Source organism: Eretmochelys imbricata, chromosome 9, assembly GCF_965152235.1.
Source record: "Eretmochelys imbricata isolate rEreImb1 chromosome 9, rEreImb1.hap1, whole genome shotgun sequence".
NCBI lineage: Eukaryota > Metazoa > Chordata > Testudines > Cheloniidae > Eretmochelys > Eretmochelys imbricata.
In genome coordinates this window covers 98,571,727-98,586,043 of record NC_135580.1, presented here as the reverse complement: position 1 = coordinate 98,586,043, position 14,317 = coordinate 98,571,727, and the positions used below count along the sequence as shown (strand labels likewise).

The 14,317-nt window shown below is 48.3% G+C and overlaps 1 protein-coding gene across 1 annotated transcript in view; it reads right to left on the bottom strand.

Annotated features, from left to right (window-relative positions):
* The window catches only part of GPC3 (glypican 3), a 280,435-nt gene extending 268,810 nt beyond the window's left edge, over positions 1 to 11,625 (bottom strand). The window contains exon 1 of the mRNA XM_077826537.1: positions 11,478 to 11,625. Within this exon, the coding sequence (XP_077682663.1) occupies positions 11,478 to 11,625 (148 nt within the window). The remainder of the gene's footprint in view (positions 1 to 11,477) is intronic.
* Positions 11,626 to 14,317: the final 2,692 nt, after the last annotated feature.

The window sequence follows — 14,317 nt, the reverse complement described above, 5'->3', positions numbered from 1 at the left end:
CTGGACAATATTAGGTGTGCACGCCTGAGCCTGCAGAACACTAGTCATGTGGCTAAGGGGCTGCAGGATCTGGCCCCATAGGTAGGTAGATGTGTATATAGATGAAGGAACGTCACAGTGCTGTGGCATTTATGCCATCTTGGGGAACAGCAGCGTAAACGCTCCAGTCATTTTGCACACAGTCACGGCAAACAAAACTACGGCATTTCTAGAGCTGCAGCCATCTCCACTATCACTTTCCCCACTTTGACACAGGAATTTTAAAATTCACTCTTCAATCAACTGCTGTTCAGCACGCCGTTCGAATTCTCGTTGAGAGAGCGAGCTGCATCCATGGAGAAGTGTTTAGCACAGCAGGGGTTACAGTAGCTACATCATCTCCATGCAGTTGATGCAAAATTCTTATTAAGGGCTTAAGGACCAAATTCTGATCTCGGTCACAGCACAGTACGGCCCCAATCCTGCCATCAGAGACAGGCAGACAGACCACTAATTTCAATAGGGCTTACAGGGGCACCAACATCCATCTGTCCATCCACATCTAATTGCAGCATCATGGCCTAGAGCTACAGTAACCACACTGAAAATACTCCTGGTTTACGCATAGGCTACAAGATGAGCATCTGGCCCTAAAAGTTGAACAATGTTACACTGCAACAGCCTTCACAGACAATAGGCCAAGGAGGGTTTTGTACACAGCGTTGGGGCACTGCACCAAGTTCTGGTGCTTTGGAATTCCTGGTGGCTCTAGTCAATTCCTTTATGGGTCTTGTTTTTACTACCAACCCCGCACAAAAGGAGAGCATTCTTCTTCTGAATACTTTAGTGTGACTAGTCAGAGACACAAACCTGGCTCACACTCTTAACAACTTATGTTTGGATATTTTTCCTCTTGCCAGGGCAGTATTTTATTTTTAATAAAAAGTTATTTAAACCACATGAGAAAGGGACTCAGTATCTGTCACGGACTATTAATGCTTGACATTGCGAGAACGGAAAGGCAGCTGTTCAGAAAACAGGTCAAGTGCCCATTTATCTGTTTTTTTAAAACCTAATTAAAAAGATCTAAATTATAAACCAACCTCACTGAACAGGTGATTAAAATCGGGACAGTATGGCTACCACATGGGATATTTATTATCCCTTACTATCTTCTCTTTTGCAGGGCTGTCTGATGCTGGATTCTTATTCAAGTCTTGCAAAGTTGGGCACACAATTGCCAAAAAATATGACAGTGCTATAAAAAGCATTTTTAATGAGGCTGTAAAGAAAGACATAAGTAAACTGATTTTATGTTTCTCTACTCAACAATAGCCCATGCCCATTTTAAATTATACCTTCAAGAACATGGAGTTTGATTTACAGGTGTGCGTACACAACATATGTATTTTAATTACACAAACACACCGTGTCCTAGAGGCATCTGAAAGTCCCAGAACACCACTATTCAGGACGTTGTTAAAATTAACCGGGGCGGGGGGGGAGAATGATCTCACTATAAAATGATTGCCTTAGGAGCTTACTAAATTCTAGGGTTCTGCTCCTGCTCTTCATTATCAAGAGAGCAACTTGCAGGCCTGAAATAATTAAGAACAGAAACTCAATTATCTAGTAAACTAAGATCTTGAACTATCGTGCTAGGCTAAATGGAAAAGTAGCCTGGATGAAAGCATCATTAGTCCTATTCAGATTTAAAAAAAAAAGACAGGGTACAAAGCAAGCACGCCTTCGAGCGATGGCACATGAGGCCAACAGGAAACGTTCGTTTAAAGCTGTTCCCCGGCTCCATTCCAATGCCCACAAACCCAGGCTTTCCATTCAGCACGCCATTTTTAATACCTTATTCCAGAAAGCCAGGTGTTAACCTCCTCGGAGTTCCTCTGTGCTTGCCTCTCTCAAAGGGAAGGACCGCGGAGCACTGGAAACTGAATTCCATGAAGGGAGGGGAAGACAATGTAATCACTCATGAATATTTCTAGCCAGAGAGATATTCCTCAGCCTTTACGGGGAACAAGACAGAAACTCTCCCATGCCCTCACTCTTGGGAAGGTGATGATTCCACCCTTCCATCCCACTTCACAGCATAGTGGGAGGGGGTGGAGAGGGTGAGCAAAAATCCCACTCTTAAAACCACCAGAGGAATGGGAGGGGGTCCAATGCAACTCCATCCCCTTCCCACAGAGCTCACCGAAAGCCTCCCTAGCATCCGAGCTCTGTTGCTTTAGTATGTTGCCTAAGGAGAGCGACTCCATGGGACTACCATTGTTAAAGCCACAAGAGAACAGCCCAATGGAGTTACTGCTGACTCCATCACAGGGGACTTGATGGAGAGGTCAGGGGCTGGCCCAGACCCACTGGGGGATGTAATGGCAGCATGGCTCATGCCAGGATGGCCGAGGCAAAGGGATTCCCAAGAAAGAGGAGCCATTCCCCTGCACAATTTTTAGAAGCTGTGCCCCTGAGATACATATGGCTCGAAGTCCCCCCTCTTCCCTCCTCACTGACCACCCGCCAAGGAAAGTTCACAAGCTGCACCAGAACTGGGATAAGATCTGGGCCATTACATTTTTAGGAAGCCACGTTCTGTTTTCTAACCAACATGGGCTTAACCTCCCACATCTTGTGTCTGTGCTAAGATTGCCAGCAGCACGCAAGGAAAGGCAAGATTCCCAAGCAAATTTCACAGGAGTCAGAAAAGGTTATTTCTACAGGGGACAGGGAGTGGATCTCTCTCCACTTGGAAAGTTCAAAGGAGTTCTGTGGTTTTGCAGAAAGTGAGTCTAAACACTCAGACCCAACTGGGTGAAACATGCAGATTCAGCCATTTACGTTATTTACTAAGCAGGCACAGCTCCTGTGAGTGGCTACTAGATGATGTTCTAATACGGCATTAGTTACTAAAGGCAAAGCTTTCTAACCCGGGTCACCCACAGCTAAAAGGCATATTTAGGCACCTACATAAGAATGGTTTGACTTAGGCACCCACAAATCCCACTGATGTAACTAGGAACTACAGGTGCTCAGCACTTTTAAAAAAATAAAATAAAATAAAAATCAGACCACTTCTATTCAGGTGCCTACATATGGCTTTAGGAGTCTAACTTTAGACACCCACATCAGTAAATTTTGGCAGAAGTTTCCAATCCACCAACCTATCCACAAACTGTCCTGAAAGGTTTAAAAAAAAAAAAAAAAAAAAAGCCTGCAAAAAACGGAATCCAAGTAACTATTGGAAGAGAGAGAGAGAGACACACACACAAAAATGACAAAGAAAGAGCTAAACAAAGATAGAAGAAGAAAGAAAATACATAAGACAGACAATTAATTTACTTATTACTGTTTTATGTACAGTGATGTAAGTTATCCCAGCACAGAATCCACCTCAGCTCATGTTTGGCATTCAATGTTTGTTTCAAAAAGATCTTTAAAAATCTCTCTACATCAGAGGAAACTGATTTGGCATCTTAAGATTTTCCTGGAGAGGCCCTAGTGTTCAATGTTTGCCCCTCACTCCCCAATACATAAAAAAAATTTCTTCTCTAAAATCAAATCTAAATTCTGGCATAAATTAGTCCATGTGGCTCCCTCGAGTAATAAACTCCCTTTGATGGTAGCTAGGTCAGGAGGGTCTCTAAGTGCTATCAAACACACCACTACGTGCTCTGGTGTCACACAAAACAATGCCATTTGGAAGCTTACTCCACCTTTCTCCTCTCTAATGGATGCCTTCAATTAATATTGCTTCCGTTTCCTGAGAGGTATTAAAGTTACAATGGGTAACTTATTTACATTTCCAGAGTGTGATCCTGGAACCAGACCTATGTGCATGGACACCTGTCCCTTCAAGGCACTCCTCCAAAGTGACAATGGATCCAGAGACCCCAGGCCTGTAACATTAAGTGTTCTGAAGTACTAACACCAGAGTATTTCTTCTATGTCTGCCATGAGATACAACTGCTCATAAAGCAAAGCGTAGTTCCTAGAAATCATTGTTTCTGGTTTGCTCTAAAAAATGTATTTTAGGTAAGTTATTTAAATACTCAATTTCTCTAAGTTGATATTAAATGTAAAAAGGCAGTTTCTGGTGACTTGTGACTGGGAATTTCAGAACTTGGGTTGTTGGTTTTTTAATTAATTGACAGATGTACAAAGGGAAAAAAAGCAATAAACAGAAGGCTAGAAAATACTACTTGAGTGATGTTTCCTCTATTAGAGAGATTTATGCAGCTGGCACTAGAAGCAGAGGGTGCTCTGACATGTCATTACTCTTCTAGAGGCACCCAATATGGGCCAGATCCAAAGTCTATGCAAATAGTCATTACTTGAATTATAATCCAGTTTCTGTATTTAGGCATACAGAAAATCCATTTTACAGCTGACAAGTTGTAAGTCTGTGATTGTAAGAAGTGGACAGTGTTTCAGGTAAACACCCACTCTGTTAGCAGTTACTGGTCCAGGTAGTAAAGAGTTAAGCAGATTCTGCAGACTCACCAAAGTAAACAGCTCCTTACTCCACCTGACTATAAGGGAGGTGGAAGGGGCTCTTCAGGGAAAGAGGATCTAGTGTGGGGGCTGAGCAGTCTGGATGGAGAAACTCAAGGAGCAGCCAAGCCTGGGGAGCATGAAAGACCTGAACTTACTTTATTGATTTCATTATTAATAAATTCAACCTCCAGAAAGGGGACAAGTTTGGATTCTATACAGCATGTAAACTGTGTTTGCAGAGCAGACTGTGGAGAATGCCTGCTCACCGAGCAGTATATATAGGAAGAAATTTATGAACCAAATTTTGCATCCATATCTGTGGCTTAAGGTCTCAAAGCCATGGCTACTGGCATATGAAAGCCAGCTTGTTCAGGGAAAGTTGATCCTGCTGCAGAAGAACAAAATACAACCCAGCTCTGCACCGGGATGTTGAGGAACTGCAGGGGGCAGTAAACACCCCTCTTCTGGCATTCAGCCACTCCTGAGACTGGGCTTGATCCTTTCCTCTCTCCGCACCACTGGGGTCACACAGCTGATTGGAATTCCATGCAACACAGCTCCCCAGTGGAAAGAGGACCAGATGGGAGTCCTCTCTCTCATCTCCTGCTAGAAAGGGGAAGTTTCTTTAGGCTGCTGAAAAGCTCCCCAGGAGAAGCCTCTTATGCAGATCCCAGATTTTTATAGCACAAAGCAGTAATCTTTGGGGCCACATAATTTATCTCCCTGATGGAGACCATTTGAAGCTAGCACTTATCACTCTCTTCAACATTTCTTTCCTGGCTGACTGGTATTTCGCTTGTCAAGGGAAAAAAAAAATCTGCCCACTGCATGACAATGTCAGGGGTTGGACACTGTGGGAGGGAAGAGGAAATCCTCAGCCACTCCCCATCAATTCCCAAGCATCTGATTGATTTAAGTCAGCAGCCTAATACCCAAGAGCTAAATTCCACAAATGAAACTTCCATTGCTTGATTAAGGCTCACAGGGTTGGGCTCAGAACAGAGATTAAAGAGAGCTGCCATCACACAGTAGAACAGTTTATTCTCCACGCAGCTTAGTGACATTTGTATCTAAATATTTACAGCTTTCCCACCAGTTCTGAAACAAGTATTCCCTAGGCAGGAATAAGTATTCTCATAGCCTCTTGCAAGTAGCCCTCTACCCACCAGGATCACAAGAGAGGTCACTCTTTAGCAATCTGCCATCAACAACTCCAGGCAAGTAACTAACAAGCTTTGGTCCTGATTTTGGTGTGACCCCAACCGGCAAGGGGGTTACAGAACTACCTGATTCTGGTATGTACATTCTGGTTCACCAAAGAACATCAAGTAAGGTCTCCAGTGAAAGCCAGTGCCACACTGGTTATGAATATCATGGTGAAATGGATGTACAGATACTAGGTCACAGAAGTTATGTATATATATACACACTGAAAATATGTTCTTAGAGTCAGTATTAAGGCATTAGTCACCAGCAGAGGTGGAAAACAGGTGTTCCGTCAGGCAAAAGATCCAGCTCTCCATCAGGATGTCAATTAAACATCGTAAGCTAACACAATGGATGTCCATTTACACACACAAAGTCAAACGTTGATGATGAAGAGATGTGAAATCTACAGAAAAGGAGTACACAGGAAAACAACAAGCCATCAGCAGTTAGACTGTCTATAAATAAAGACAACGAACTTTGGAGGGATTTCTAAAAGGCAAAAATGACACCTTGTCATTCTGCACCTAGGAAGTTTGCATTCATGAAAGCAAGGTCTCAGCCAGCTTTGGCTGAAAACATTGAATGGAACTTTGGGTGAGAGAAATTTCTTTAGACAAGAGTTTAGCCTATTAGTTACATTTAGTCTCTAGAAAGCATGTTATGATTTTGTTTTATACATAGCCATTTGTTTCCAATATCCTTACTCACTATCACCTGATTCTCTAGCCTTTGATAATAAATTAATTTTTTTCACTATAAATATATCTCAGTGCTGTGGAGCTAAACCAAATGCGGGTGCATCCTGCACCTTTGGGAACAGCAGGGCTGGTCGTTCTGCATGTGATCAGTAGAAAATGGGCTGGACACTTCAGGGAACACTCCGAAAGCTCGGGGCGGGGCGGGGGGGCATCAGGTGGCTGTTGCTACCGGTACAGTGACAGCGAGGCCAGTGGGGGCTTGGAAGGCAGGTCTAATGTGGCCAGAGCCTGGTGGTTTCAGGGAACTGATCCACAGCAGGCACAGACAAAACTCCTTCACACTCAGGACAGGTACTGGTGAGGTGTCTTCTCCCCCGGGGTACCTTGGGGGAGCGTCACACATCAAATGAGCTTTCTGCGGCTGGCCCTCTTTGTCTGCAGGGCTGTAGAAGCACATTACAAGATCAGGGCCTTGATTTCCAAGTACATCCCACGGTCCGCAGAGAAGGTGGTTCTTACCTTTTCTGCTCTCAGATTGACAGGCAGAGCAATACGGGATAGAGTTTCCCCTCTTTAACAGACTTTGCTTCTCTGCCCAGTCTTAGCTGCTGCAGCCTGTTCTAGTTTATCTGTCTACCCACCACACATTTGTTATCTATATAAACTCATTTTAGCACACTTCAGAGAGTTCGCAGGATTTGCAAAGCCCAGCCTGTCAGCCAGATTACACCTACTGGATGCAGATAATTAACTTTAAGTACCTAGAGGAAAGTGCCATTCAAACAAATATGGTTTCTGACTAGAAAATATAAAAAGAGGTCCTAAATTCATTTATAGTCATGCATGGCATATAAACACACTCCCTCAAAAGGTGCAACCGCATGAAAAAGCTAGGGATGCAGGAGCAAAAGTTCTGCAGTTATTCTGAAGGGAACATCAACAGGACAGCACAAAAATCTGGGCAAGGGAGACAGGAGAGAAAACGTGTCCTGACCTCACCGGTACTTGGGTCTAGGTTCTCTCCAGCGACTATCACACATTTAAGACATTGCTGAAAAATGACAAAGGTCTATCTAGCTAAGGACTCAGAACTCACAGGGATTAAGACCAATACTCTGAAGTCTCAAACTAGATGCAAATGTATTCTTCTCCACTTCCTGTCCCAAATGGCTGTGAAATATTTCAGAAATAGGTGAAGCCATTCTTATATCTATAGCACAGCCAGTGCTATGAAACTCTCAATGAAAAGTGCTATGTAAACATAAGACAGCATAATTATTTCTGACCACTGCTTATCATGCTGCTCATGATCAGCCCATTGTTCCCTTGCACTCCCCTACCTGATTACTGTTTGCACCTGGAGTCTCTTGTCTTTTATGCTTAGATTGCAAACTCTTCAGGGCAGGGACTGTCTCTTTGCCATAGGTTTGTATGGCGCCTAGCACAAAAGCGCTATTGTAATACAAACAATAATAATATTTTAAGGTTCACTGTTGTATGGTTCCCCAAACCATAGGTAGCATACCTTATGTTCTGCAACCCCGGACAGGTAGAGAGCTAGACTGGCTTTGAGAGAGTCAAAGTGGGACTTTGAAGAGTGTGAATTTCAGGTTTTTTTCCCAATTTACATTTTTTTTTAAAAAGGTAAAAAAACTGGAGAGAGACTTCTCACAGTGCAAGAGTTGAGAAGAAGAGTAACAGGCCCTCTACAGCCATTGCCATCTGTAACGAATAACCAGGCAATTTTACAAATGTACGATGTACACTGTGGGTTGAACAGCTGTTTCCTATGTATAAAAGTCTATCACGTACTAATACAGCATGTTCAGACAAAGGTATGCCTCCGCCCTTCTACTTTAGCCTGGCACTAATCTGAATGTGTAGATCTGTATGTAAGCACTAAAATGCACCCGTGGCTCCTCGTGTGCAGCTTTACCCGGTTTATAGTTTCTCTTGCCGGCCTGCACTGCACGCTGCTCAGCAAGAGTCCATAGGAAGTGCTTTGAGAAGGAGTCCCCCATTGCATTCATAGTAGCCACCTTGAAGATGTAAATGTTCTGGGTTTGGCCCTTCTTGTGGATGCTCCTAACTTTAAGAACCCGGGATCAAGAGGTCCCCTTCTCCATTAGCTCTTTCTATACATCTGAAGTATCAGAAATCATTAGGTCACATTATAACTGACCATTTGCGAAGTCTCATTTTTCAAAACTGAAGTCATTCTTGAGCTCTGCCTACAGCTTAAAGAAGGGATGAGGGGGCTAATCTTACTGATGCTTTGCGAATAAAGATTTCCTCCTGGGTACTGATTTTATGTACCAAGCTGCCACCTAGCAAACATTCTTATAGACAAAGCATCGCCTTTGAAGAGGTTGCTAGACCACATGAGGACAGGTTCAAGACCCCTGGGGATGTGACTGGGTACTACTAAGACACAGGGTGCTCCAGATCACCACAGGGGAACCAGACCTTGTGACTCTTAAGTGTTCTGTTCACTCATGCGTCAGAGCCCAGCGTCACTTTCTGGTTGCAGCGAGTTACTCTGCAGGGGGACTAATTTCACACACAGTTTTTATGCTGTTCAGTGTTTGTATAAAGGACATCAAATAGAAGAATTGGGTAAAGAAGAGATAAATAGCCATCATTAACAGGTAATCCAAATCTTCCCTAACTAAAACAGCTTTTACAAAAAATATGCTAATCTATCACAAATTCCATTTTATGACAATTATTTAAAAGACATTCTTTTGACCCAGTTCAACATACTTAGGAATGCATTATTAGCGTGCTGTTGTATATGAGCCAAGTGGGCACTGTGCTGTTTAAAAACTAGCATGTAACTTGCAGCTCTGGTCTCGCTATTAAATAATAGCAACAAACTCTAGAAAAGTTATTCCATTTGAAGTTACACAAGAGAATTCCTTACACCCTGGCTACGCTGTAATTTGTGCAATTACATTGAACTGGGAAATACCAATGAACCCTTTGGGCAGGTTTTCATTCTGTTTCTCCTCTTCCTGTAAAACTATTTCCCTGTGTTTATTCCCCCGCACACACACACTGTTCCTCAGAGGTTCTTGTCAACTGCTGGAAATGGCCCACCTTGATTATCACTACAAAAGGTTCCCCCCCAATAGCTCATCTTACCTGATCACTCTCCTTACAGTGTATATGGAAACACCCACTGTTTCATGTTCTCTGTGTATATAAAATCTCCCCACTGTATTTTCCACTGCATGCATCCCATGAAGTGAGCTGTAGCTCAGGAAAGCTTATGCTCAAATAAATTGGTTAGTCTCTAAGGCGCTACAAGTCCTCCTGTTCTTTTTGCGTATACAGACTAACACGGCTGCTACTCTGAAACCTGACACTTAACATTGGCTTTTTCTCCAGCGCTTGTCAAGAAAGGGATGTTGTACGAATCGCATATACAGTGAAGAAAGCTTTCCAAGAGCGTGTTTTTCCCCCACGGAGTTTGTGAACTCCAGTAGGGGAATCAAAGCGATCTCCATCCCAACACACTGCTCCGCGCAGGAGACAAGGTCGCAGAACAGGCAGGACACTGCAGAAAGCCCCAGACAAGGCAATTCTCCACTGGTCACCCGTGTCTATATTCCCCCCTCCACACAATGAGCACAGCCCCGTTAAGAGCGTGGGGAGGAAGTGTCAGAGAACGGCTCTCAAAGGCGGCGGCTGCCCCCGCCAAGCGGACGAGCAATTCCTCATCTCCGGCGCGACACCCTTCTCGTGTACTTGTCCTAGAGACATGGTCTAGAGCAGGGCGCCCTGGTTGTCCGCCCCCCGCACTCTCTAGTCAACCCCAAAAATGAAAGCGAAAGCCCAGGTGGCAAGCGGTCCGGGCCTGGAGACCACCGGCCCCCCCCCCGCACGCCCGGATTGTCTGGGCCGCTCGGGGAGACGAGGAGGGAGGGGATCGGGTCCGGCGTTTCGGCGCACCCGCCTTTCGCGGCTGCCGACCCGGGCTCCCGTCTGGGAGATGGGTGGGAGTGCGTGGGGCAGCTTCCCAACACTGACGCCGGGGCTGGAGGGCTCGGTCCTGCCCAGCGCGGGCTGCCGGGGGCGCTCGGGGCACGCCGCGCCCGCCCCGGGTCAGGTCCATCACGAAGTCGCTCTTCAAGGCGGAGAGCTCGCCCGCCCGCCCGCCGGCCGGCGCGGTGTAACTCCGGGGTAAGTAGCGAGCCGGGGCGGGGACGCCGGGCTGCGCTGCGGGGCTGAGCGCACGCGGGGAAACCCTTCTCCCTCCGGCCTCCACCCGCCGAATTCGCTCCCGCAGCTACGCGCCTGCTTTTCCCGGAGTAGCCAAGCGCGGAGCAGCCGCGGCAGCTCGTTTGCCGCCGGCCGGGCGAGAGGGAGGGTCCCCCCGCACCAGGACCGGCGGCCGGAGAGCCACGCACCCGGCCGGAGAGGCAACCCACCAGCTTGCAGCCCTTGCTGGTCGCCCGAGCCCAGGTCACTCTCAGCAAAGCCAGCCCCCCGCAGGCTCCAGGGGGTTAGCGGAGCGGGGGAAGAGACCCAAAGCCAGAGGGCTAACTCCATCCCCGGTGTAAGGAGGCTGCACCCGGGGCGCGTTTGGCCCCGAAGCCGAGCACGCAGAATGCCCGAGCCCTGAGCGAGGTTTGCCGCTAAAGCAGAGCCAGGAACACGGGCACTGACCCCGACCCAGCCAGCGCTGCGAGCCCGCGGGAGGGGACCGGAGACTTCCACCAACTTTCCCCGCAGCGACGCGCGGGCAGGAGCCGGGGAAGCGCCCGCAGGCCCGAGGGAACGGGGATGGCCACGCTGCTTCCCGAGCTCTCCGGGGGGGGCGCAGCTACCGCCGCCTCCCTGGGGACGCCGAGCTCCGCTCACCGCCTCTCTCCTTCCACAGCCCCCAGCAGGGCGAGCCAGGCACCCGCCTGCCCTCTCCGAGCCCGGCCGAGCCCGCGGAGCGGGGCTCGCTTAGGAGGCTGGATGCAGCCGCCTCTAGGGGGGGGGAGCTCCCGGGGCCCCTCGCACCTGTCACCCCGCACCCTGCGCTGCGCCACCCCCCGCTCCCAAACTCCTGCCGCCTGGCTGGCTCCGGCTCACCTGCCACCGGGCTCTCGGGCACCCCCTTGGCTCCGGGCTGCAGCAGCTGGAAGGCGGCGCGGACGCGCTGGCAGGTGGCGTCGGGGTGGCCCCAGCCCCGCAGGCAGAGCGCGGCCAGCAGGGCCAGGCGCAGGGCGCCCCCGGCCATCCTCTCCGGCCCGGCGCCGCGCTCTACGGCCGCCCGCGGGCGCTCAGCGCAGCCCGGGCCCCGGCTCCCCCCGCGCGCCCCGGGGCTGGCGAGCGCTCGGCGGCTGCCCGGCTCCCCGGACTGGCGCAGGCAGGCGGCCCGGTCTCGGGCGCTCCCAGCCGGGCTGCCCTGCTCTGATTGGCCCGGCCGGCTGGCGCCGCCGCTGGCTCCCGGCAAACTTTTCCCCGGCCCGCCCCCTCCGCCAAGCTCATTGGCCGCCGCGCCGGGGACTTCGCCCGCTTGCAGACGCCCTGGCCCCGCCAGCCCTCCCCCGGCACCACCCCCGGGCTGGGGGCGCTGCCTCCCCGCCCGCTCCGAGCCTCTGCGGGCCGCGCAGCCCCGGCCAGGTGCAGGCGGGCGGGGCTGGACCCTGGGGGGTATAACCTGCCTCCCCTTCTCAGCACCCGCCTGCCGCTGCCCGCCGCCCCCAGGCCGGTCCAAGCCGCAGCGTGTTTCTGCAGCCGAGCGGGATGGGGAACCGCAGACACCTTCCCCCGTCCCGCGCCCTCCCCTCTTTTTGCGGTGAAAACTCCGCGGCTGGGCTAGAGGAGAGGCGGGAGGAGTTCGGGGAGCGCCCGCAGCCGGGGACAGATGGATTCGGGGCAGGGAGAGGGCCTGAAATCTGTGCTGTAAAAATCCCCGGGGCCGAGCCAGCGCCTCGCCTGCGCTCAGCTCCGCCGTGGCTGGGAAAACCGAGCCCCGCCGTATTGACAGAAGGGAGTAAAACTGACCAAAGCGAAGCAAAAAGCGGCGCGGATCAGCTTAGTTCCTGCCAGCGCCAAGACGGTGCTGACTCGAGTCTCTTACAGCTAGGCAGTGGTGTCAAGTAGCCGTGTGAGTCTGTGTCCACAAAAACAACAGGGAGTCCGGGGGCACCTGGAAGACTAACAGATTTATTTGGGCATATGCTTTTTTATCCACGAAAGTTTATGCCCAGATAAATCTGTTAGTTTTTATGGTGCCACGGGACTTCCTGGGCAGTGCTGGAATTCTGCTCCGAGCTCCAGCCAGCTGGGGGGAGTTGAGGACAGCAGAGTCCCCTGGACTATGAGGGGACCAGGGTGACAGACAAATTAGACTTCGGGACCAGGATAAGCCTCCAAAAAACAAAAGGAGTGTTGGGAACAAAAGGCTGACTTGAAAAGGTGCAATTAATGTGAAAGGGACCCTTCCCTAAAGGCCTGGTGCTGCCACTGAAGAATTTTGAACAATAACCCCGTCCCCATCTTGACTGTCAGGGATTCTGTCAGTTCTTTCCTTTCTCATTAACAGGCCCGGCCCACAACATTTTGGCACCTGAGGCAGGGAGCTCAAATGAGGACCCCATGCACCCTCGCTTGGGCCAAAACTTTGAAACTCTGGGTCCTAGTGGCGCCCCACCACAGTCAGGCACCTGAGGCGACTGCCTCAGTTTGCCTCATGGTAAGGCCAGCCCTGGTCATTAGCCAGTGGCCACCCCTTACCTTATTACAGCCCAGCTTTTCAAATCGAACCTCCTTTTCAGCATCTAGACTGTTAACTTGGTCCACATTTTATGCTCTGGTCAAACAACGACATGGGTCAATTTCGTTTTTGATGGTAGTGACTTTCTAGTCACTTTTCTCCTTCAGGCTCTAGTATAATGGTGTTGTTCCTGTTCACACCATTTCAGGAGGAAATGTTAAATCCAAACAGAACTGTTTTCTTTGCCATTTAAAAGACACATGCAAACATCCCTGTTCATATTAAGTAGGCTTGCATAAATATATAATAAACAGGTCCCAAGAGTCATTTCTGTTCTCTGTACCCTGTGTACAGACTGTCCTACATGATGCACTATAGGGAATAACCATTTCTTATAAAAAATGTATAGCTTTTAAATAGTTCATTTATTATTTTTAAATCTATTTAAAATTTCTACCATCAGGAAATGATCCTGAAATAGGTATTGATATTAGAATCCAGTTTCCACAAAGGTGAGTAATTTGCACAGGTAAATGACCAGTTGCATTGTTTCTGCACTAATGAATTGTATTTGTAAATGTACTAGTTGCACACACAAATTATGTACACATGCAGATTTAAACATCTGGATCCAGCACTTTTAGCTATAAAGAGAACGATTTAGAATGGAAGGTGAAATTAGGAGCCATCATAGACTGAACAGCCAGCTGAGACAGGGTGAGAAAGAGAGAGGTTTCTTCTGTAATCTATGAAACTGAGAATAGAATTTGAAGAATAAATATTTTCTTGTTTGCACTTATAGACACATCTTGCCAATCAAGCCTTTGCTTTCTTGTGTCCATCATTCCAGAAACATTTTTTCTCCTTGCTTCTACATCTCCTTCTAAGCCCTCAGGAGCTCCTTGTTTATTGTCTCCTGTTTGATTTGCATACAGAAACTTTCTACATGCCCACACACTGCTCCTTTGGCCTGTACTCTTTTTCTTTTCATACTTAAGTGAGATTTGTGACATCTCTGGCACTTTTATGGACTTTACTAACATTAACTATTCTGTAAGGTAGGCAAGGATCCTTGTATTATCAGTGGGGGAACTGAAGCAGAGAAGTTTAATGACTTGCCCAAGGCTACCAAGGAATCTATATCAAAGCCAGGGCTAAAACCCCAGGAGTTCCTCACTCTTAGGCCTATTTATCATTATTTATATTATAA